The following is a 25,167-nucleotide window of genomic DNA, read 5'->3' on the forward strand; positions in this document are numbered from 1 at the left end:
CTTTGACCTCATGATTCTCATTTGCTCTGACATGCAGTGTAAGCTGTAAGGTCTTATTTACACAGGTGTGTGGCTTTTCTAATCATGTGCAATCAGTATAATCAAACCCAGCTGAACTCAAATGAAGGTCTCAAATTTCAAGGATGATCAGGAAAAATGGACAGCACCTGAGTTAATTATATGAATGTCACAGCAAAGATTCTTAATCAGAGATCCCAAAGTAGGGCCCATGGCCAAAGCTGGCCCATTGTAACCTTTGATTTGGCACACCATCCCATCTGAGAAGAGAGTGAGAAGGATGGAGAGGGTCGGTGCGAATGCCTTTAAAAGAGATGGTCATTTCTAATTTGACATAACTTTTTTTGTTTGTTAGAAACGAGATTGTTTTTACTGTAATAACTTCATTATAAAATGTAAAAAAAATGCTGTATTAGTTCATATAAAGCAATGTTTTCTTATTATTATTAAATATTATTTAAAAAAAAAGGAAATGATAAAATATTTACCCATGGCAACTACAGTATATATACTACAGGCAACTTCGGCCCACCAGCCTCAATTAAGTTTGGTTTTTGGCCCTTCATAAGAAAAAATTTGGGCACCCCTGGTCTAGGATAATTAGGATATCCTAAATAATTAGGATATTTCAGTTATTCTTTTTTTTTATAAATCTGTAAAAATGTCAACGTTTCTGTGTTTTTCTGCCCACATGTGTGCACATTAATGAGGGGAAAATTGACTTCAATGATTTTAGCAAACAGCTGCAATATAACAAAGTGTGAAAAATTTTAGGGGCTCTGAATGCTTTCTGTACCCACTGTATACAAAATTATCTTACCCCCATAAGTAATCTTAATATTAAACCCAAACATTTGAACTAGTGAATATAATTATGATTTTGTGTTTTTACAACATCAGGAATGTATTGTGTTTTATTAATCATTTGTTTACTTATACATTCATCGCCATCCTGGCAGTCATGTTCTTAAGTGCCGTCTACCACGTCTAGACTCTGTGACACGTGGGTGATTCTGCTGAGTCTTTATGCAGTGGATTAGCAAGTGTGTTTCAGCTCATCTGTCAAGCTTCCACTCATTCAGTCTCTTTATCTCCTTCCCAGTAGTCATTAGCCTCCATTTACATCTTGTCTGTATCACCGTATCGTCAGAGAAAGCAACATTTTTTTATTGCAGCTATGAATCAGAAGGTTGTACTGATCACCGGTTGTTCCTCTGGTATTGGATTGTCACTTGCTGTTCGTATTGCGAGTGATGAGAAGAAGAGGTTTATGGGTAAGGACAATAAATAAAATGCTTGCGTATACTGTGATTTTATGTGAGTGTAATAGTAGGGTAGACCAAATCTGTTTGCTTTTTACTGTACTAAACAAAAATTCTTCAGAGTAGACAATTTAGCTCGATTAAAGATGTTTGAAGACAAAGGGGGAATTTGATACTCCTTGCCAGATACAATTGTAACACTGCCCGGGGACAGTTGTAATGTTATTAGTGTTGTAAATTAGATAATAGGTCTACATTTAACTGACATACACACAGATTTTTTACAGCAAACGGTTTTACATGTTAAAAAAAATCTGTACACAAATTAAGTGCACTATTTATCTCTAACTGCACTTTTGAACTTGCTCCTTAACCCGCATTAAACCTAACCTTACCACTTAACCTTTTACTAACCTTACCTGTATCCCATCTAAAAAGCAGTGTTCTGCAATATAACATGAACTCAATAGTAAATGCAATGTACCAAAAACTGTGCACAAATACTGTGCACAGCATACATGAGTACATCCCATTTTGAAAATGAATATTTTTTTCCATTTCTTAGTGAATAGAGATAATATATTTTAATACATTTAAACAAAACCGATTTATTAAACGGTTCATTAAAATAAAAGTGTGGTCACCGAACATCTTTAGGAATAAAAGGATAAATAAAAGGATAGTATATTGAAATTTAAACTAAATATTACATATATGTTTTCAATTTTATTTAACATTTTCTTCCAACATATAGTTTAGTTGTACTCATTTTTGAAGCATTATCTTGGCTAAGATTTGGCTTTTGTACTGGCTAATATAATGTATATACAGAAATATAATATCGTATGACATCCAATACAAAAATATAAATTTAAAAGAGAGATCTGGTGTACTCATTTATGCTGGACACTGTACATATTTTAAATACCATTTTAATTAAAGCATGATATCACAATCCCAGAAATTATGAATTTGAATAGGACGATAACTAGTAATTAGGGAGAGGACGCTAACGTGAATGTGCACATAGAGTTGAAGCGAGAATTATTAGCCCCGCTTTGATATTTTTTCTTTTTTAAATATTTCAAATAAATTATTTTATTTTATTATTTTAAATAAATTATGTTTAACAGAGCAGGACAATTTTCACAGTATGTCTGATAATATTTATTCTTCTGGAGAAAGTTTTATTTGTTTTATTTCGGCAAGCATAAAAGCAGTTTACATTTTTTTTAATCCATTTTAAGGTCAAAATCATTAGCCACTTTAAGCTAATTTAACAGAAGAAACCATCTTTATACAATAACTTGCCTAATTACCCTAACCTGCCTAGTTAACCTAATTAACCTAGTTAAGTCTTTAAATGTCACTTTAAGCTGTATAGAAGTGTCTTGAAAAATATCTAGTAAAATATTATTTACTGTCATCATAGCAAAGATAAAAATAAATCAGTTACTAGAAAATAGTTATTAAAACTATTATGTTTAGAAACGTGTTCTCTGTGTTAAACAGAAATTGGGGAAAAAAATAATTCAGGGGAGCTAATAATTCTGACTTCAACTGTAGATGTTTAATGAAGGAAAATGTTTACAGCGGTACAAATAAACTGACTTTTAGAATTCCTTAACAGTAGCCTTAAATTAATGTAATTAAAAGATGCCCATCTGCAAACTACAAATGCTTAGCAGACTAGTTCAAATTAAAGTTATAATAAAGGTTATGAAATTAAATAGTCCATGAAGCTTTGGTGAAGGCAGGACGTCATATGATCAAGCAGCTCAATGTGTATGACGTGAACTCTATAATTCTAAGGTTAAACTGTGGATGGATTATGACCGTTTGAACTCGCTAGAACTGTACTCAATGAACTGTGAAACTGTACTTTGAACATGATTCTCATAATGTCATAATGTTACTTCATCCAAAAGCAGATTATTAAAAACTATACATGTGTGGATAATCCTTACAATATACTAATTAAATGCAATGTGAGAAAATAAATTAAAAATAATAATAATAATCGTAATAACTTCTCAGGGCAGCATGCTGGCTCAGTGGGTGGCACAGTATCCTCACAGCAAGAAGGTCACTGATCCGAGCCCCGGCTGAGCCATTTGGCGTTTCTGTGTGGAGTTTGCATGTTCTCCACGTGTTTGCGTGGGTTTCCTCTGGGTGCTCTGGTTTCCTCCACAGTCTAAAGACATGCAGTACATGTGAATTGAACAAGCTAAATTGGCCATAGTGTATGTAAGTGTGTGCAAGACAAGTGGGTGTTTCCCAGTGTTGGGTTGCAGCTGCACTGTAAAAATTAAAGGTTCCTGGAGGCACTTTTTGGGGTTTTTCACATTGCCACACCGGCGGAACCCTCTAAAGAACCTCTAGGCACCATTTCAAAAAAGGGCAGTTTTTTGAGGAACTTCAAGGGTTCCTGGAGGAACCCTCTTATTAACACTGTAAAAATGAAAGGTTCATGGAGGCACTTTTTGGGGTTCTTCACATTGCCTCGCTGGCGGAACCCTTTAAAGAACCTCTAGGCACCATTTCAAAAGGAGCAGTTCTCTGATGAACCCTCTTATTAAGAATGACCAGGAACCACCTTGAGTGCTTTGAAGCCCAATTTTATTTATTTAATGCTTGTTTTTCCTATCTCTCTTAATTTATGGTTTGTGCAAACATGTTTAATCACAAATTCAATAGACATCTATCTATCTATCTATCTATCTATCTATCTATCTATCTATCTATCTATCTATCTATCTAGATTTTAAAAAATACAGTCACATTTTTCATAAATAATTACTTTTATTAATCAATATACATCACAATTACATTCACATAATATGATTAATAATGTAATATACATTTTAATGCACACAATCAAATTTAAATATTGTCTAGCAATAACAGCCAGCAACATCTTTAGCTGTCCACTGCTTCACATTGGAGGTGTCCCTATAAAAGTAAATTAAAAAGTAGTTAACCTGAGAAGTTATGAAAACAAAAATTCACAATATTCCCAGAGCCATTTTTTTAACTTATCAAGACATTCACGAAAGATATGCAGAACATTTCTGAATAACAAAAGGAAACATCAATAAAGTTAGGAATTGTCTCAATTTATATAAAATGATTTTTTTTCACTGCTTGCAGAGTGCCCATATACATCAATAAAGGCAAAATCCATATGTAAACCTCTCAAATATGTGAGCACAATCAGAAATAAGACAACACAAAAGCTGTCTGAAACCACTCCCTCCTTAGTGCACCCCACATATTTTCCCACTTATTCACACAGATAATGCACTATAACTTTGAGTGTACTGCATTTGCAATATTGTTATTTTATTCAGGTTGTAGTTATTAGCTTTTTTTTTAATTAACCATTAGTTGATTAAAAACACATCAAATAAAGAGAAAATGATATGAGTTAAAAATTTAAATCAATTATGCATGAAGGTCAAATATTGTTTTTGGACTAAATTTAAGTGGCCTTTGAAATACAGAAATTAATATTACAGGGCTCAACAATAAGTTGTTACAATAATACAATGTAAAAACATGTATATACAGTACTTAATAAGTGCATTGTACCATATTATTAGTTTAACTTTAAGTACTGTAGTTAAGGTGCCTTAATATAAAGTTGGTCTTGTTTTTTAAAATATATAAATGAAAGTAAAGCAGTCAGTCAAGTTTACATTATTTTGCTAATTGTTTTCTACTTTAATGAAAATATATATTACAAACTCGATTAATGTAACCATTTAGAAGAAAATGCCATGTTTTACTGTAGTTTTTAGAGCTAGGGTGCCGCTATTTTGGAATGTCGCTGTGTCTGACGCCACAGGGTTGGTTCCGTTCCCTCAACTGAACTGATATTGTGGAAATAATGGACTGAACATGAAGACTGAAAAGCCTAATTTAACAGAATGCGTGAAGTTGTGGACATGCATCGCAGAGCTGGTACAAATACAAGGAACAGACTTGTGTCTAAAATATAATTTTTTTTATATGTTTACTATTTTTCTTTTTTTTTAAATACTGTTCATTTGATGTGCTTTGGTCTACTCTCTCACACTGGTGCAGCGCTGCCTCGGACGGTGATTTACATTCAGACTAATGCAACGATTACAATAATCTTTCAACATTGAATATGAAGTACGAAAAAACCTGTGAAGTGAAAAACGGCACCGATCTTAGTTTGGTTTGAACATGAACAGAAGTGAGGGGCTATATAGTGAAAAGTGAAAGTACCCGCCTCCATTACGTCAGGTACCAGATCTTGTTAAAGACATTGAGGGCAGTCAAGCATCGTAAAACAGAGTGGACCAAAGCACATCAATTGATCGGTAATAAAAGAAAAATAAAAAAATGTATAAACGTATTTTTATGTTTCGGACATACAGTTCAAGTCAGAATTATTAGCCCCATTGAATTATTAGCACCCTTGTTTATTTTTTTTTCCTAATTTCCAAATTTTTTAACATTTCTAAACATAATAGTTTTAATAACGCATTTCTAATAACTGTTTTATTTTATCTTTGCCATGATGACAGTAAATAATATTTTACTAGATATTTTACATAACACAAGTATTCAGCTTAAAGTGACATTTAAAGGCTTAACCGGATTAATTTGGTAGGTTAGGCAAGTTATTAGGCAAGTTATTGTATAACGATGGTTTGTTCTGTAGACTATCAAAAAAATATAACCTAAAAGGGCTAATAATTTTGACCTTAAAATGGCTTTAAAAAATTTAAAAACAGCTTTTATTCTAGCTGAAATAAAACAAATAAGACTTTCTCCCGAAGAAAAAATATTATCAGACATACTGTGAAAATTTCCTTCCTCTGCTAAACATCATTTGGGAAATATTTTAAAAAAGAAAAAAAAAAATCAAAGTGGGGCTAATAATTCTGACTTTAACTGTAAATGTAATGCTTGTATTTGCACTAGCTCTGTGATGCACATCCAAAACTTCACGCATTGTGTCAAATTAGGCTTTCCAGTCTCCGTGTTCAGTCCATTACTTCCACTGTATCTGTTCAGCTGAGGGAACGGAACCAACCTCGTGATGTCAGACAGTGATATTCCAAAATAGCTGCACCCTAGCTCTAAAAATATAAACTATTGTAAAACATGCTCTTTTCTTCAATAATGGTTACATTAATAGAATTTGTTTATTATATTTTCACTAAACTGGAAATCAATTTACAAATGAATGTAAACTTGACTGAGTGCTTCACTTCCACTTTAAAGGGACAGTTCACCCAAAAAATTAATTCTATCATCATTTACTCAACCTTCACTTGTTCCAATCCTGTTTAAGTTTCTTTCATCTGTTGAACTGAAAACAGAAAACCTATAACCACAATCCATACTTTTGTTATACTGGTTATAATTTATTTTTAACGGTTAAAAATGTTCAGCTTTAATCAAAATATAATGTTTTGCGCTCAACTAAAGAAAGAAAATCAAACAGGTTTGGAACATATTAGAGGTGGGTAAATGATGACAAAATTTTAATTTACTTTAAACCATGTTTATTTGTGAGGTGGTATTAACTAACTCACTACTTTGTAAAAAAAACTATAATTTGGTGGAGACTTTATAAATATTATTTTAATTGAACAACTATTATTTTAAATGTATTACATTAAATTGCATTGCATTAAGTTGCATTATCTAATAATAAATATAATTTAATTAAATTCAAGTTCAACCCGGCTTCGTTTTAAACTAACATACTGTAGTAATTTTGTTTAAGCCAGGTTTCAGTAAGACATTAAGATTAGGATTATTAGTGCATTAAGATTGTTGTCTGTTCATTTACAATACGTGCTTTAGGTGCAAGTGGCCTGACGTTTAGAAGACCGAACGTTAAAAAAAAAAAGTATTTTCACTTATTTGCCATTTTTCTGGTTTGATTTTTAATAGATTTTTTTTCTAGAACACATAGTAAATTAAATTCTTAACCTAATAATACGAGGAACAGACAGTTTCTATGGAGTTAGCCAGATATGCATTATTGTGATTAAAGTGGGACGAGCAAAAGTCTAAATGGCTAAAATGTGGATTTTCACTCACTCGTCAAAGCATCCTGAAGATTTTGTCCAACAGGAATTCAACTCCAGTACTGCTGTGGCGCAGCCCATCAGCATAGGCAAGCCTAGGACGATCCTAGAAAAGATTCCAATCGTTAATAAAGAGCAGATTTTGTTCTTCACACTATGTTAATAGCCATTCATTTAGAGCAAAAAGTCTGCTGAACCTTTCATGTCCACAGCAGTAAGTAGAAAGCTGTCCAGAAATGATGATCTGCATTGCAAGTGAAGTGCGTCGGACCGTTTCAATCTGGCCCTCTGCTACCTGGATTTGATACAGCAAACTTTAAATTTCTAGTTTATATCTGTCACAATGATTTACACCTAATATGGATACATCAGAAACAAGCAAATGAGAAAATAAGTGAGTGATTTTAAACACTTAAAAGGTTAAAAGTTTAATGTCATTAGTTCAGTGTTACCCAGCTGGACAATGATTATCAAATATTGTTTGTTAAATGAAGTATTTTTACATTTATTTCCAATTCAGTTAGTTACTTAAAAAAATACTTACATTTGAGGTGACTCAAACGGCTGTTGAGAGAATACTGAACAATTTCAGGGTTTATGTGGATGTTCTGAGAAGGAAAAAAGCAGGCTTTATGTACATTATTTGTGTGAATGAATAAAAATGTATTGAAGTACATAACTTAGACACAATTTGTCACACAGGTAACTGTTGAAGAAACGCAAATAATAACAAATACGTAATATTACTCACAAATAATATGAGGAAAGAATATTAGATAGCATCGCGGCTAGAAAATAATATAAGCAACCCTGCTCAAGACACTTGCTACACACTGTATATGTAAGGGAAGACAATAAATAAGTAAATAAATATATTTGTGGAAAAAAAACCCGTCCAATAAGCAGTACGAATGTATAACGTTATCTGTTTAATTTGAAATTAACGGTCGCTTGCAATGGCTTTCATGGAAGCTTCGTGTTCAATGACAATAAAATATTTCGACATAAATCAATATTTTACATCAAATCATTTATATTTGTGTGATGTAGACGTGTAATTTGAGTGATTATGTATATCCAGCCGATTGTTATTATCGCAAACAGCAATCGCTTCGCGAGACGTTCCTAAAACAGGTTACACGACATAATTATGCGTGTAAGTGTAGATATTTGTGTGCAAATCGTATCTAATTTGTATATTTATTTTGCCAACTTACTCACCTTCCGTGTGTTAGAGATGACAGCAGTCACGAAATTGAGGAAAGGAGCCGTTACAAATCGCTATTTGAAAACGCCTCCTGCGACCTGCACCTGCGCGTCCACGATTGCACGTGCACGATGATGCGCGTCCGCGTCATGTTTATATTATTTTGTTAGTTTCGGTTAATTTTTTTTTTTCTTTTTGGCAACACAATTAATTCCATTCCATTAATCCAAGAAATAGATGAAAAAAACATTTAATTCAGAAAAATAAAAATGTACAAAATACTGCATTCATTAGCAAGTTATCTTTGTTGGTTTATCAAAACAAACTGGAGGAATACTTTTTATTAATAAACCAGAGCCCATAGCCTATATACTTAAGTTTAGTAATATCTTAAATATTTTTCATGAGTGGATTTTTGAAGAACTGTGTTATATAATTCTATTTTTATACAAATAACAATAATAATAATAATAATAATAATAATAATAATAGCTTAATATTTATTATTATTATTGTTAATATTATTATTGCAGCAGTTGTTGTTGTTATTAATATTGTTTAAATGTCAAAATTCAAGGGTCTAATGAGGTTAAGTGACAGAAAATGGAATTAGTCCCCTATAATAATTATCATTTTCATAATTGTACAAGCCTGTGCATGTTTTTGTCTCTTTTTCCCTCTGTTGTGGCTCATTTGTATTTTATCCTCCAAAATTACTTTTACATTTTCAAATTTTTTCACAATTTCCCAGTCAGCCTCCTAACAGCAATCAAGTTTAGACTCTAATCATTGATATTCTTGTGTTCAGTGAGTGCCACACAAAAAAGAAAAACAAACACCAAATTTCATATCATTCTAAAACCACAAATAACTAAGTAAATATTAAGTAAATGAACATCCATTTCATTTTCTGGTCTCCACAATTGTCTATTTAATTATGACAAAAAAAATCTCTTAGTTCCTTTAAGTGCTAGCTTTTAGAGGAGAGATCCACCAGGAACCATTATATAAGTTCATAGATCTTTCAGTAACTCTTTTTTGAAAATTGAGTTCCTCCAATAACTTTCAAAGAGCTTCGAGGTCTTAGTGTAAGGAAACAGTGACTCCAGAACCTCAGTATTGACAAAAAAGTGCTTGTAGGATCCCAGTTACTGCAAAAGGGTCCTGCAAGCACTGCAAAGACTATCAGTGGTTCCTCAAGGAACCCCATTTTGAGAGAAAGACCTTTGAGGCACTTAAAATACATTTTAAAGTTCCTTGAGTACTCAACAGAGTACTTGAAGCACCTTTACTTTTTACAGTGTGGAAGGGCATCCGCTGCATAAAACATGTGCTGGATAAGTTGGCGGTTCCTTCCGCTGTGGCGAACCCTGATTAATAAAGGGACTAAGCTGAAAAGATAATAAATGAATGAATAACTTCTCAAATATCCTTCAGTTATGTGTTTGTGAAAGGGTCAAAACAATATACTGTTCAGTATTATTAGCATGGTCAATAGGTTTATTGAACAAATTAAAAGAGAAATGTTAACTTTTAACTGAAATGTTAACTATTTAAGAAGGATACATTAAACTTTATACGTTTATAACATCATACAAAACAAAAAAGCCTTTTATACTATTTTATAAAATGTAATATAAATGACAGTTGCAACTGCAGTTAAAAACTTTCATCAGACCCTCAATGTGTATAATGTGAACTCATTCCACTGTTAAAGTGCACATGGGTTATGACTAGGGCCAGACAGAATCTGCAGATATTTTTTGCTATTTCCGCACAGAATTTTGTAAAAAAAATCATCATAACAAACTTAAAATATGAAATAAAAAATAATACATTTTAATCTTTTATTTAATGTTTACAATGCAAATGCAATAACATCCACTTATTTGGTAAACAAAGCAAGTCTCTCGTATAGTTTATCTACTGAAAGTTTTGTAAATAAATCAGATGAACATTTTCATATTAGTCAATAATATTACTGAAATTAAAAACTGAATAAATATAAATTTGCACACATTTACACACATAAATAAATAGACTCAATGATGGGCTAAAAATCTGCGAAAATCAGCGCGCACAGATTCTGTGTGGGCCTAGTATCTACAGTTGAAGTCAGAATTATTAGCCCCCGTTTATTTTTTCCCCAATTTCTGTTTAGCCAGTATCACCATTTGAATTTGTGTTAGAGGGGAAATACCATTACAATTGTACTGTTCTGTTTAATCTGTTTAATTTATAACAGTTTGTCATAACACTTCTTCATGTAAAACCTACAGATTTTTCTACAACAGGGGTGTCAAAACATTTTCTTATGAAGGGTCAAAAATCAAACTTGATTAAGGCTAGTGGGCCAAAGGTAAATATAGTTGCCAAGGGTAATTTCCTAATTTATTTGATAATATTTAAAAATGACTTGAAAACATTGCTTCATATTAACTAATACAGTATTTTTTCACATTTTATAATGAACTTACAGTAAAAACAAAACAATCTCCTTTATAACAGAATTACACTACTTTTTGCCTTGATTTGCTTGATTTGTCTTCTGCATAGTCCTCTATCCATCGAGTAACAGTATTTTCATTTCAGTTTGCTTTTTTGTAGCTCAGCAATAAAACAAAAGAGGTTACATGAGGAAAAAAAAAAAGATTACGTCAAATAAAAAATGACAATCTCTGTGTCTCCATCATTTTCACTCTCCTCTCAGATGGGATGGTGGGCCAAATCAAAGCTTACAAAGGGCCAACTTTGGTCTGTGGGTCCTACTTTGGCATCTCTGTTCTACAAAGTAACTTTGCTTGCAGATTTTAACCCATGAATTAATCCATTAGCCATTATTGACGCTTTTCCCTATCTCTGGCCCCGTGTTATCGAAAGGGTGTGCTTTCTTTTCTTTTTTTTTTCTTATTTGAACTAAATATTTTAAGTTATAATTGGTGGAGGCAACGTTTAGACAACTCATTGTGTTTGATCTGAACTCTATAACTGTCATATGAAAGCATTCTATGGATTTTGACAGTTTAAACTCACTCAAGAAAGGAAACAGAGTATTACTACTGTACCTTGTCTGTCAATATACTGAGAAATTGCAGTTAAAATAGTTTGTATAGTTTGGACTATGGATTGTTACAGATTTTCCATTAGTCATTAATCCATTAGTCATTGATGACTGTGTTGCGAGTTTGTTGCTTGAAACCACTTAGAATGATTGGTGCAAATGTTATCAACATCATTCTTCCCAAAGTTAAATTAAATGTTTTACCTTTGTCAGTTCATGCCACAATAAGTATATTTTTTAAACCAGGTGGAGGCCGTGGGTCTTACTTAAGGAGATCAATCAGCTCAATGTGTAAGATGTGGACTTTATAATTCCAGTGTTAAAGTGCACATGGATTATGACAGTTTGAATCCGTATGAAAAGGGAAATACTAACAGTGTTAGAACTGTTTTGTGTCTGCATACTGACAAATTCATTTTGATAATATATTTCTTCATGTGGATCCTATGGATTATTCTATAAAGTCCTTCAGTCATTAATCCATTACTCATGGATGACTGTGTTCCTCGTCAGAATACACTGAGGCTGATTGGTGCGAATTTTAGTAGAATAATTCTTCCGAAAGTTAATAAGCAAACTTGTTATAGAAGCATTGGTGGAGACAGCACGTCATACTTAAGGAGATCAAGCAGCTCAACATGTATGTGAACTCTATAATTCCAATGTCAAAGTGTACATGGATTACGACAGTTTAAATACGATTAAGAAGTGAAATGCTTATTGTATTAGATCTAGACTCTCTCTGCTTAATATACTGAGAACCTGCTGGTAAAAAAAAAAATGTTTCTCTAAATATTTTGGATTTTCCATGCGTGCAGCTTGTGGATTCTCCTATAAAGGGATTTACATGCAGATTTTCTTAAAGTCAGTTAGCCATTAATCCATTAGTCATTAAATGATGACTGATCCCCGTCTGTTGCCTGAAATCACTTGTGTTGTTTGCAGACTAACTCTACTGAACGTTAAGCTAACTGTTTTGCCTTTGGCAGTGTATGCCACCATGAGGAACACGGCTAAAGCAGAAGCTTTGGAAGAAGCAGCAGGTCAAACTTTGGGCCGAACGCTGGAGATCAAGCAGTTGGATGTGTGTGATGAAAACTCCATTAGAGCCTGTGTGGACAGTCTGCCCATGGGCAGAATTGACATTCTCAGTAAGACTTTTCTACAAAACACTATTGCTTTGTTGTCATTTTTCTTATTTTCTCTGTGATCTGAACACTAAAGTTTCGACTGTGGTTGCCCAATTTTCAACAGTACTGATTTATTCATTCATTTATTCATTCATTCATTCATTCATTCTCCTTCAGCTTAGTCCCTTTATTCATCAGAGGTGGCCACAGCGGAATGAACCACCAACTTATCCAACATATGTTGTACACAGCGAATGCCCTTCCAGTTGCAACTGGGAAACATCCATACACTCTTACATTCACACACATACACTACAGCCAATTTAGTTTATTCAATTCACCTATACTGCTTTGGACTGTGGGGCATACCGGAGCACCCGGAGGAAATCCACGCAAATATGGGAAGAACATACAAACTCCACACAGAAACACCAACTGACCCAGCGGGGACTCGAATCAGCGACCTTCTTGCTGTAAGGCAACAGTGCTAACCACTGAGCCACCATGTCGCCCTACAGTGCTGTATCTCAAAGTACATTTCCCAATTAATTCTAAAATTATATTTGTGACCATGGACAACAAAACCATTATAAGTCATAAGTTTCAGCTTTTGTAAATTGAAATGTATACATCACCTGAAATCTGAACAAATGAGCTTTCTATTTGTAATACATTTGTGTATACTTTGTTAGGATAAGACAGTATTTGGCCAAGATATAGCCAGACCTCAGACTGAAGATCCAGGAATTTTGGTCGATTTGAATTGGTCCACCCACATTGCTATATGACTGACAGGTTGACCAACCAACAATGTATTTCATGCTTCATCGTGTTTAGGGGTGTGGAAATGTCTGCGCAATTACAGCTAGGACCATGCATCATTCATTCATGAATGTATTTAAACGTTACAACACTGGCAAAGATCCTAAATGATCCGAACGAATATCTGATTTTTTTTCACTGCGAGTATACCAAAAATACAAGTATACGTGCACTTGCATGTTTGTCGACATAATGGGTTGAACCATTTATGCAGTGAACCTCACATATTTTTTATTATTTAGTGTTTAGTAGTCTTGATAAATACTCATCATCCATCACAAAGCAAGCTTTTTTTGCTTTTAAAAGATGTCTAATAGACGTCTAAACATAGTCCTCCTGGCTAAAACAAGGCTAAATTTGGGCTGCCAGAAATATAATAGACGTCTAAGAATAGACCACAACCAGACTAGTCGTCAAATAAACAGAAATGAATGACTACACATATTATGGAGCTAATAATATGCCAAAACAATCTGAATTTGAATTGTGTTAATTTGAATTATTAACAATTGTAAGTTAATAAAACTGAATATAACATGCCATTAAAAATGTTTTGAATTAGATTTTCTTAACTTGAATATTGAATTCTATTTTTAGATGGTCTATTAGATTTTCAGTGACAGCCCAAGTTTAGCCTTGTCTACGTTTAGATGTCTAATAGACGTCTATTAAACTCAAAATTGTTTGCTTGCCCACGTACAACGGCAAGCACAGTGCCAACTACAATGCCAATACGACACATCTATTTTGAGAATATCTTGCTGTTCCAACCTCATTGTTAACACCTACATTATGTGAGGGGGTGAACAATCAAAATTGGATCTTGCAGTCTACAGACATAATAGATGATTGTGACCACATATTGCCTTTCAATATAGCCTAAACACATTGAATTTCACAATAGACTACTAGAAAAACATTCATCATACTCCTGAAGAAGTAGCCATCCAAGGAGTGCTGGACAGCCGCCAGCGTGCTGAAAGTCCTATATCCAAAAACAACACATTTTCAAATAGGCTCTATCCTTATGAACAAGCTGCATATTTGCAATGTAAACAACTATATTCTTGCCTAAAAAAGTTAGTCATCATGTGGTCCAACAGCCGCAGTGTTTCTCAAACTATAGTGAGTTTATTCTGCTGTGGGTGGAGTGATACACATGATGAAGAGGCTGAAAAAGTGCTAATACTGGAAGAATACTGCACAGATTTGATAACCAAAACGAACCGTATGTATGTATGTATATATATATATATATATATATATATATATATATATATATATATATATATATATATATATATATATATATATACATATAAAAATATAGCTGAAGTCAGAATTATTAGCCCTCCTGAATTATTAGCCCCCCTGTTTATTTTGTCCCCAATTTATGTTTAACGGAGAGAAGCACATTTCTAAAGATTATTGTTTTAATAACTCATTTCTAATAACTGATTTATTTTATCTTTGTTATGATGACAGTAAATAATATCTTACTAGATATTTTTCAAGACACTTCTATACAGCTTAAAGTGACATTTAAAGGCTTAACTAGGTTAATTAAGTTAACCAGGCAGGTTAGGGTAATTAGGCAAGTTATTGTATAATGTTGGTTTGTTCGGTAGACAATCGAAAAAAATAGCTTAAAGGGGCTAATAATTTTGACCTTAAAATGGATTTTAAAAATTCTAGCCAAAATAAAACGAATAAGACTTTCTCCAGAAGAAAAAATATTATCAGACATACTGTAAAAATTTCCTTGCTCTGTTAAACTTCATTTGGGAAATATTTAAAAAAGAAAAAAAAAATCAGAGGGGGCAACTTCAACTATATATATATGCGATAAGTTTGTCCAATAGAAGACATCAAACCTGGCTTTTATTCTAACCACAGGATGTTGTTGCATTCAGCATTGCTCTTCTAAATAGCACTGTTGTAACACGTTAGGTGACTTTGACCTTCCTGTCAGTTAATCTGTCTGGCCATTCACCTCTAACATCTCTCACAAGGTATTTTCACCTACACCATTGCTGCTTACAAGATTACATTTGAACTGTACATGAAAATCTCAACACTTTACAAGAAAAAAAATGACATTAGCAATCAGTCCAACATCATTTAAATCAGATTTCTGGTTGTTTATCCTCTGTGAATCAATTATTACCATCCTTCTGTTTTCTGTGTTTTAGTTAGTAATGCGGGAGTAGGAATGATCGGCCCCGTTGAGTGTCAGACCATTGAAGAGATGAAAAGTGTCATGGACACAAACTTCTTTGGGCTTGTGCGACTCTTGAAGGTGGTTCTGCCTGATATGAAGAGGAGAAAAAGTGGCCATATAGTGGTCATCAGCAGCATCATGGGGATTCAGGGTGAGTCGTATATGGATAAAAAAAGCATTTGCTAATGCTTGGTTTCTTCACACTGGTTTTAGATCTTTACTTCCATTTGAGAGAGATCCAACTTGGATACTTAAAGGATTAAGCACCATGACTTAAAGACGATCTGAAAGGATTCAAACGGGACTTTACTATCTCTAATCACTGTCGTGTTCATGTGCACAGGTATTTTGTTTAATGACATTTACGCTGCTTCCAAGTTTGCTGTTGAAGGGTTCTGTGAAAGTCTGGCGGTTCAAGCTATGAGATTCAATCTCAAGTAAGTGACTGAATGGTTTCAAGTTCCCCTCACTACCCCATAGTGAGTTCACATTTATTCAGTCTTAGCACATTTTTATTCTAAACAGTAACATAACATAACATAACATAACACAAACAGCAAACAAAAGCAGACAGCGTGATAGCATAGTATACCATGTCAGGTTTAAATTAGAGAGCTGCAACCAAATGTACAATTTCCCCAATACATTAAGTTCTCCTATAACTGCAAAATATAAAAAAGGAATAATAATAAGGTTGACCTTTTTTTCTGTTTAATTGTTTTAAAAAACTGTATCGTCGAACTCATCAGTTTATCCAATTTTCACCTAAATGGACTCACATGATCTTTAGACCATGCTCATTAAAGTTCTACAAAAAAAGATTATTAGTCAAACTGTTTTTGAATAACATTCCCTGGAGATGCCCATGTTTAGTGGCCCCCTTGTGGTCAAAATTCATCATGACATTTTAATAAATTAATAATTTTGGACTAATTTTGCATATCGTCATAAGACTGGTCGTGATAGATTCTATGCACGAATTTGAGAAAATCAATTAGCCTTTAATTGACTTACGTATATCCACCATCTTAAATCTGACCCAATTCATCTTCGGACTATGATAACAAAATGTTAAAGAATTTTATTCAATAGGTTAAATTGTTTTTGTTTAGTGTACTGACATATGTGCTAGCACAATTCCAAACTGCATCTGGGGCTGTATTTCTGCAATGCTTAAACAAATTGACACCAGATGTGTCATTGTCACCTCACACTGACCACACCACATCAATTTTGTATCAGTGCCACCTGATGGTCAAATATGATATGCGGTTGACACGTTCTATTTGAATTTCTCCGGTTTCAACAATTTTGCTTAAAACCTTTATTTTGCCAATTGCACTAGTGCTTGCTGTCATGCTTACAGATTCTGCTTCTAGACTGCCTGGCCCCTTGATTGCTGCTTGCAGCTATATTTATATTTGAAATTATTTAAAACTTACTACTGAAACAGAGATAGCAAAGTATAAAGTTTACAAATGGCAAATAGTTGAATGCTTGTGTCATAAACATTTTGTTAAACAAATTCAATATGTCCAAGTTTAAAAGAGCTAAGTTCACTTATTCATGGTAATATGCCACAGTAACGTTGAGACTTAAGATGTGTCTTGAAATGACTGAATTTCCCATTACATTTAAGTTGTCATTGAGGTTGTGTTTTATTTGCATATGTGTAGTATCAGCCTCATTGAACCTGGACCCGTCGTCACAGAGTTTGAGCGTAAGGTGTATGAGAAAGGAATGAAGATAGACCTCTCCAAAGTTGATAAAGTGACTGCAGATATGTTTACCAACACCTATTTGAAGAATTACGACCAGATGTTTAAGAGTTTTGGACAAACACCAGAGGACATTGCAGAGGTACTTGCATAACCTTTCTAAAGCAATTAAGACCTGGAACATACACTACTACTAATAATTCCTTACATGTATATAGTGTTTTTTTCTGGACACACAAAGCACTTCACACATTTTTTGGGGGAAATCTCCTCATCCACCACCAGTGTACAGCATCCACCTGGATGACATGATGGCAACCATATTGCGCCAGACTGCATACCACACACCAGCTGATTGGTGGAGAGGAGATGAAGCCAATTATGATGGTTATAATAAGATGTTAAGATGTTAGGTAAGAATCAGAAAATAAAATGGTTAGGTGGCCATGATGGACAGAGGCCAGTGGGCAAATTTGGCCAGGATGCTGGGGTTAAACCCCTACTCTTTTTCGAACAACATCTTGGGATTTTTATCGACCACAGAGAGTCAGGACCTCGGTTTAACATCTCATCCGAAAAATGGCACTCATTGAGAAGTATAAAGTCCCCATCAATATACTGGGGCGTTAGGACCCAGACAGACCACAGGTTGAGCACCCGCTTCTGCTCTCACTAACACCACTTCTGGCAGCAACCTAGCTTTCTCATGTGGTCTCCCATCCAGCCCTGCTTACCTTAAGTGGGCAACCATGTGAGAATTGCATAGAGCTCATCATAAATCATAGCCATAAAAAAAAGAAGAAGTTCCGAACACTTTTGGCTGAAGTAACTGATTTTTGACAAGTTCACACCACAGAAACTGAAAACAATTTTAGTTTTAGCAGTGCTAATGTATATTAGGTCTAATCCAGGACAATAGGAATTGTAATTGTTGATTTTATTGATAAATGCAGTGCTTGATATTGCTGTTAAATTACCTTAAATGTCACTTCAAAGTTTCTAGCGATGATGCGAATGCCAGGAGGGAAAATAGTTCCCGGGAACCGGGTCTGGTGGCTAGTCCCAATTATAATTACCTCTTGCCAGATTTATGACAAGATTGACAGATTTATGAAAAGTTATGTAATCTTGGTTAAGTTGTCATAATATCCCCTTGAAGTAAAGTGCTACCACAATTTTCAAGTGTGTGTGGCCAGTCTAATGTAACAATATGCTTTTCACTAATGTTTTGTTTTGTCATAATTTCTAACAGTCATTTTTTTTTCCTCAAACCAGCATGCATTCAAAATGATTACCATGGAGAATCCACCATTTCGGCATAAGACTAATGATATGTACACACCCATGACCACCCTGAAATATGCAGATCCAAACGGTGACCTTCCCATTGAAAGCTTCTACAAGATGATTTTTCAACATGACAAGGTGTTTAAAGCAAGTCTCAATATTCTCAAGCTCCTACGCTGGAGGAGCCGTAAGAGCATTACACTGGATAAAGAAAAGACTGCCTCTTAAAGAATATTCTGCTGGAGCTCTGGGGGTATTCCCGAAAGCAGGTTAAGCGATTTACCTGTGTGAGTGCACTCAGAGTAAATGGATAATCTCAAGTTTCGTTCCAAAAACTGAGGTAACTCTATAAGCAGCTATAAATAAACTTACCTTCCACTTCTAGAAATAAAGGTTCGAGAACTGTCACTAGGGTGGTATGTTTTCCAAAAGTATACATTTGTACCTAAAGGATCCATTTTGGTAACTCGAAGGAATACAGTGTGTAGAAAAATTATTCATACCCCAATATTTTGTAACATTACATAATTGCATTTATTGGAACTTTATGTGACTAAAAAAGGGGGCACATAATTGTGAACTGGAAGGAAAAATACTGTACGTTTTCTAAAGTTTTTTACAAATAAAAATCTTAAAAGAGTGGTTTTGAATTTGTATTCATCCCCCTTTACTCTGATGCTCCTAACTAAATCCAGTGGAAGCAGTTTTCTTTATAAGTCACCTAGTTAGTCAACAGAGTTTACCTATTTTGTGAAAATCTCATCAACCATGAATTCCAAAGGCCACATCAGACAGGTCGTGGATAGAGTTGTGAAAAAGTTTAAATCAGGATTTGGTTATTAAAAAAAAAAACATCCCAAGTTTTGAACGTCTCATAAAGCTCTGTTAAATCCATAGTTCGAAAATCTAAAGAGTATGGCACAACTCCACAACTACCAAGACATATAGGGGACACAGAAAACATGGAAAAGTAGGTGCTCTGGTCAGATCAGACCAAATGTAAACTTTCTGGTGTGAATGCAAAATGGTATGTGTGGCAGAAACCTAACACTGCACATCACCCTGAACACACCCTGAAAGGCACCACAGCTACTGTGCGCAAACTGATAAAAAAGATGTGGTTTCTTCTGTAAACCCTCTCTTAAAGCGTTCTTAAAGGTGTGTACATATCTGTACCAGCTCTGAACTCTCCAGTGTAATCATGTGGCTAGTGTTGTTTTTTTTTTCCAAGTTGTTCTCCTGTCTGACCTCCAGTGGAATGAGAAACAAACAAATGGGGGTTAGAAACAACACTTTAAAGAAGTCAGAGTTCCAGAACACCCATGATTGTATAATATGGTCACAGACTAATGGGAGCTTGAAGGTGTTTAGGAGCCAATGTGAACATTATTTTGAGAATTTGTTTTGGCTGTTTGTGAGCTGTTTTGAACAGCTGAAATAAGCTAAAAAAACAAAACAAACAAACTTTGTTTTGGCTATATTTTGTCTGAAATTACGTAATTTCAATTCATTGTTCTATTTCATTTAAAGTATACTGGAACCTAAAGTTTTCAAAAGACTGAGGCAGAGGTTCACCTTCCAAGAGGACAACAACCCTACACATACAGCCAGAGCTACAATGGTATTGTTTCATCAAAGCATATTCATGTGTTAGAATGGCCCTGTTAATGTCCAGAGCTAAACCCAACTGAGAATATGTGGAATCTCTTTATGTGCAAAGCTTGTTGAGATATACCCCCAAAAAACATACAGTAGAAATAACAGCAAAAGGTGGTTCTACAATGTATTGACTCAAGGGGCTGAATACAAATAAAAGCTACACTTTCAGATTCGCTCACTTTCCTTTGGCTTATTCCCTGATTTATCAGGAGTCACCACAGTGGAATAAACCAGCAATTGCTCTGGCATATGTTTTATTGAGGCAGATGCCCTTCCAGCCACAACTCAGCACTGAGAGTACATTAACTTGTGAGCACCCAGTGCTGGAAAATAGCAATATACTCATACACCACAGCCTGTCTTTGGACTAGGGAAACCAATGCAGACTCTACACAAAAATGTCACCAGGCCCAGCCGGAATTTGAACCAGTCACCTTATTACAATGAGCCGACAATATGTAATATGGCACTTTGTTTTGGTCTATCACATAAAATACCAATAAAACACATTTATGTTTGTGGTTCTAACATGATAAAATGTGGGAAAGTTCAAGGGTAATGAATACTTTTTCTAGTCACTGTATATTAATATACTAATTCATTTCAAGATGTATCTTTTAGGAAAAGGTATAGTAACACCACAGTGAATACCCTCTTACCTTTATTTCTGAAAGTGTCTGAACAAAACTTGCTCCAGAGCAGGTTATGTTTCAAGGTTAGTGTAATTGTTTCCATCATTTTCAATGTTAAATAATTTGATGTTCAGTTTGAATGTTCAGCATGGCAACTCTGTTTACTTTTAGTTTGACGAGAAAGAGTGAAAAGGGTTAATAAAAAAAGAGAGTGTGTTCACGCTCTCTATTGTACACATTGAAAAGAGCTTGTTACATTGGTTTATTTGAGGTAATTGCCTCACAACAGCCTCATTCCCAATAATATGTATTAAACAAAAGTGCACTGATCAACTGTCAAGCTAACTGCACCATACTCATGAGATGCATCACAAAATGGAAATAAAATGGATACATATAAACCTCCACCTGTATCTCTACAGCATGTCCAATCTTGCTTCTAAATGGCCAATTTCCAAAAGAGTTTATCTCCAACACACCTGCCAAAACGTTTCTAATGAGCCTGATAGACCTTGATTAGCTGGTTTACTTGTGCTTAATTGGTGCTGGAGCCAAACCAGAGTCGCTTTAATGCAATGGTCTCAAACTCAATTCCTGGATGGCCACAGCTCTGCAGTTTAACTCCAACCATCTCCAACTCACACCTAATAATAGTTTCAAGTAGTCTTAAACACCTTGATTAGTTGGCTCGGGTGTGCTTGATTAGCGTTAGAGCAAAACTGTGCAGAGATCTGGCCTTCCAAGAGTCGAAGTTGATATTTAAATAAGGTTGTCCATTTTTCCCATATCACAACGTTTAACCAGTTGAAACAATCTTGAAATGAAAAAAAAAGTGTACTCACATAGCAAACTTTTTCTGGCCCAGCTCTGGACCACACAATCAGCTACTGCTTGGCCCACATGTCGCAGTGAATTACGGTACATGACTGGACCAAGTCTGGCTTTCAGACAAGAGCCAAACATGGACCATATCTGGGCCAAGTCTCAGTCAAGTTAATAACCCAGAACTTGGCCAGAAATGTTGGTGTCATGACTGCAATTAAATTGATAAACCCATGAAGCATTGCACTTTAGGCACACTATGGGCATGCTTTTTTTCCTCAAAGCGACCTGATTGGTAGAATCTTTTTCTTTACTCAAAAATAATTAAAATGTGGGTCAAGACAGGCCAAACTTACGTGGCCCACACATATATCTTTTTACATCTGGGCCAAATACTACATTTGACATCTGGCCCAAGTCTTGTGTGCCACCTTAAAGACGGTGCCACCTTTGCCAAACCCGGACCATGTTTGGCCCATATGCTGCATGCCAGTGCCAAATAAATGCCTGCTGTGCCAGCTTTATGCCAAATCTGGGCCATAATTTTTGCTACCTGGGATATGGCATTTAATTAAAGATTATAAAATAATTATTACAAAACAATGAAGTGCACAGATACATCATTTATAACAAGCAAATAAAAATATAGGAGCGACATGGTGGCTCAGCGGTAAGCACAGTCGCCTCACAGCAAGGAAGTCACTGGGTCATGTCCCGCATGAGTCATTAGCATTTCTGTGTGGAGTTTGCATGTTCTCCCAGTGTTTGCGTGGGTTTCCACTGGGTGCTCCGATTTCTCCCTAAATTGGCCGTAGTGTATGTGTGTGAATAAGTGTGTTTGAGTGTTTCCCAGTGATGAGTTACAGCTGGAAGGGCATCCGCTGTGTAGAACATACTGTAAGCTGGATAAGTTGGCGGTTCATTCTGCTGTGGTGACCCCTGATAAATAAAAGGACTAAGCCGAAGAAAACTAAATGAATGAATAAAAATATAAAAGAGTAAATCTTGATTTCATGCCAACTTTAAGGAATGAAATAGCATCAATAGCTAATAAAAACATGTTTTAATACAGTGTTTGATGAAGACCTTTTTGGTGTGGTTTTCAATGCCACATGCATTAGCTTGCTGCTTAAAATGATCAATTATTGTTGATTTTAGAGTACTAAAGACTGCTAAATGTTATTACAAATCAAGAAGAAGAGTCTATTAAAATCAGTTTGTTTATATATTTCTCGTTTTCCTGCTTACTAAGTTGCTCACTATATAATCTAGCATTTTTCTGTGATTTAGACAGCATAAATAAGCAAAACAACAGATCCAGTAGTAGAATACTGTGCAATGTTTTTGTTTACGTCTGAGTATCTTCATAACAGCAATAGGTATAACTGAACAAATCATGACTTAAGTGAAAAAAATTCTATGGAGAAGACAAAGAAAATAACAAGATGCCAATGGAGGACTCGCTTCAGAACGCTAAATGAAGTCATGGAAGTTTTTGAATAATATACAGTTGAAGTCAGAATTATTAGCCCCCTTTGATATTTTTTTCCTTTTTTAAATATTTCCCAAATGATGTTTAACAGAGCAAGGATATTTTCACAGTTGGTCTGATAATGTATTTACTTCTGGAGAAAGTCTTATTTGTTTTATTTTGGCTAGAATAAAAGCAGTTTTTCATTTTTTAAAAGCCATTTTAAGGTCAAAATTATTAGCCCCTTTATGCTATTTTTTTTTCGACAGTCTACAGAACAAACCATCATTATACAATAATTTGCCTAATTACCCTAACCTGCATAGTTAACCTAATTAATGTAGTTAGGCCTTTAAATGTCACTTTAAGCTATATAGAAGTGTCTTGAAAATATCTAGTCAAATATTATTTACTGTCATCATGGCAAAGATAAAATAAATCAGTTATTAGAAATGAGTTAATAAAACTATTATGTTTAGAAATGTGCTGAAAAAAATCTTCTGTCCGTTAAACAGAAATTGGGGAAAAAATAAACGGGGGGCGAATAATTCAGGGGGGCTAATAATTCTGACTTCAACTGTATATATTTTTTGTGACATGTAGTTTTGGGACAGAGGCGTCATGGTGGCGCAGTGTGTAGCACAATCGCCTCACAGCAAGAGGGTTGCTTGTTCAAGCCCCGGCTGGGTCAGTTGGCATTTCTGTGTAGAGTTTGCATGTTCTCCCCAAGTTAGCTCCAGTTTCTCCCACAGTCCAAAGACATGCAGTATAGGTGTAAGCTAAATTGGCTGCATGTGTGTCTGGGTATTTCCCAGCATTAGGTTGCGGCTGGAAGAGAATCCACTGTGTAAAACATTTGCTGGATAAGTTGGCAGCTCATTTTGCTGTGGTGACCCCTGATTAATACAGGGACTAAGCCGAAAAGAAAATGAATGAATGAGTTTTGGAACAGGTTGGATTTAGCATAAAGCACTTTTCAATCATTTCGAAAACTCCGATAAAACGTTTTAAGTTGTTATCTTCAGTAAACTGTGCTGCATGTTGGCCTTTCAGGAGCAGAATAAAGGTGGGTCCCAAATCGCATACTTATGTACTATTCAATGCCATTTTGTAGGATAAATAGTGTAAGTAGTGCATTCACAGGGAAAACTCCAAAAAGAATAAGTGCACTTTAAATACGCGGATGATGCACTTATTCAACCCCTGATTAATAAAGGGACTAAGCCGAAACTAAAATTAATGTTATACTCATAGCAGGTATTATTTGGTAGTTTGGACATTTATTTCACTAATTTGGCAACCAACAAACATCATCTGGGAAATGTTTTGAATTTCCGCTTAGAAAAAAAACATTTGTGCTCCATTTGGGACGACACTACATATGCTGTTGAGTGTGTAAGTGCATAAATACATGGATAAAAGCATAGTGTATAGTGTGCCATTTGGGAGCAGCTAAAGACTCCAATGATGCACAGCCATTTTGGCTCAATTCTAGTCGGCACTCTTATACCTTGTTTCCACTAAGTGGTATTGTTCAGTACACTACGGTTCTGTATGGGTCACCCTAATCGTTCTTGCCTTTCCACTGACAATGATACTCATTTAGTAGGCATGGTTAACACCAGAATATTGCAATCGACGTCATTCTTGCTTGAAGAATAAGACATTACAGGCTGTTCAAATATCATGTTTGCTGTGAATTCAAAGTCCATTATTTCAGATTTTGGTATCTATTTTGGTACCTGTTACAGTGGAAAGGTCAGAAATGTGTAACACACTGTAC

General features: G+C 34.8%; 1 protein-coding gene and 1 long non-coding RNA gene across 2 annotated transcripts; one reads left to right on the forward strand and one right to left on the reverse strand.

The window, feature by feature from the left end:
- Positions 1-1,192: 1,192 nt before the first annotated feature.
- On the forward strand, positions 1,193-19,039 carry zgc:109982 (uncharacterized protein LOC553564 homolog). Its single transcript, XM_056459037.1, has 6 exons — positions 1,193-1,292; positions 12,612-12,773; positions 15,767-15,946; positions 16,139-16,232; positions 17,472-17,655; positions 18,789-19,039. The coding sequence occupies exons 1-6, from the start codon at positions 1,196-1,198 to the stop codon at positions 19,026-19,028; spliced, it is 957 nt and encodes a 318-aa protein (XP_056315012.1). The 5' UTR covers positions 1,193-1,195; the 3' UTR covers positions 19,029-19,039.
- LOC130230087 (uncharacterized) lies at positions 4,152-8,637 on the reverse strand. Its single transcript, XR_008837910.1, has 5 exons — positions 8,576-8,637; positions 7,899-7,962; positions 7,552-7,649; positions 7,368-7,460; positions 4,152-4,232 (listed from the first exon to the last, which is right to left on the reverse strand). It is a non-coding gene; the product is annotated as an uncharacterized LOC130230087 (long non-coding RNA).
- Positions 19,040-25,167: the final 6,128 nt, after the last annotated feature.

Source organism: Danio aesculapii, chromosome 6 (genome assembly GCF_903798145.1).
Source record: "Danio aesculapii chromosome 6, fDanAes4.1, whole genome shotgun sequence".
NCBI classification, from domain to species: domain Eukaryota; kingdom Metazoa; phylum Chordata; class Actinopteri; order Cypriniformes; family Danionidae; genus Danio; species Danio aesculapii.

Coding starts and splice junctions, on each gene's coding strand:
- zgc:109982 (XM_056459037.1), top strand. CDS start 1,196: ATGAATCAGAAGGTTGTACTGATCACCGGTTGTTCCTCTGGTATTGGA. Junction 15,947..16,138: donor CAGCATCATGGGGATTCAGG/GTGAGTCGTATA, acceptor TCATGTGCACAG/GTATTTTGTTTAATGACATT. Junction 16,233..17,471: donor GCTATGAGATTCAATCTCAA/GTAAGTGACTGA, acceptor GCATATGTGTAG/TATCAGCCTCATTGAACCTG.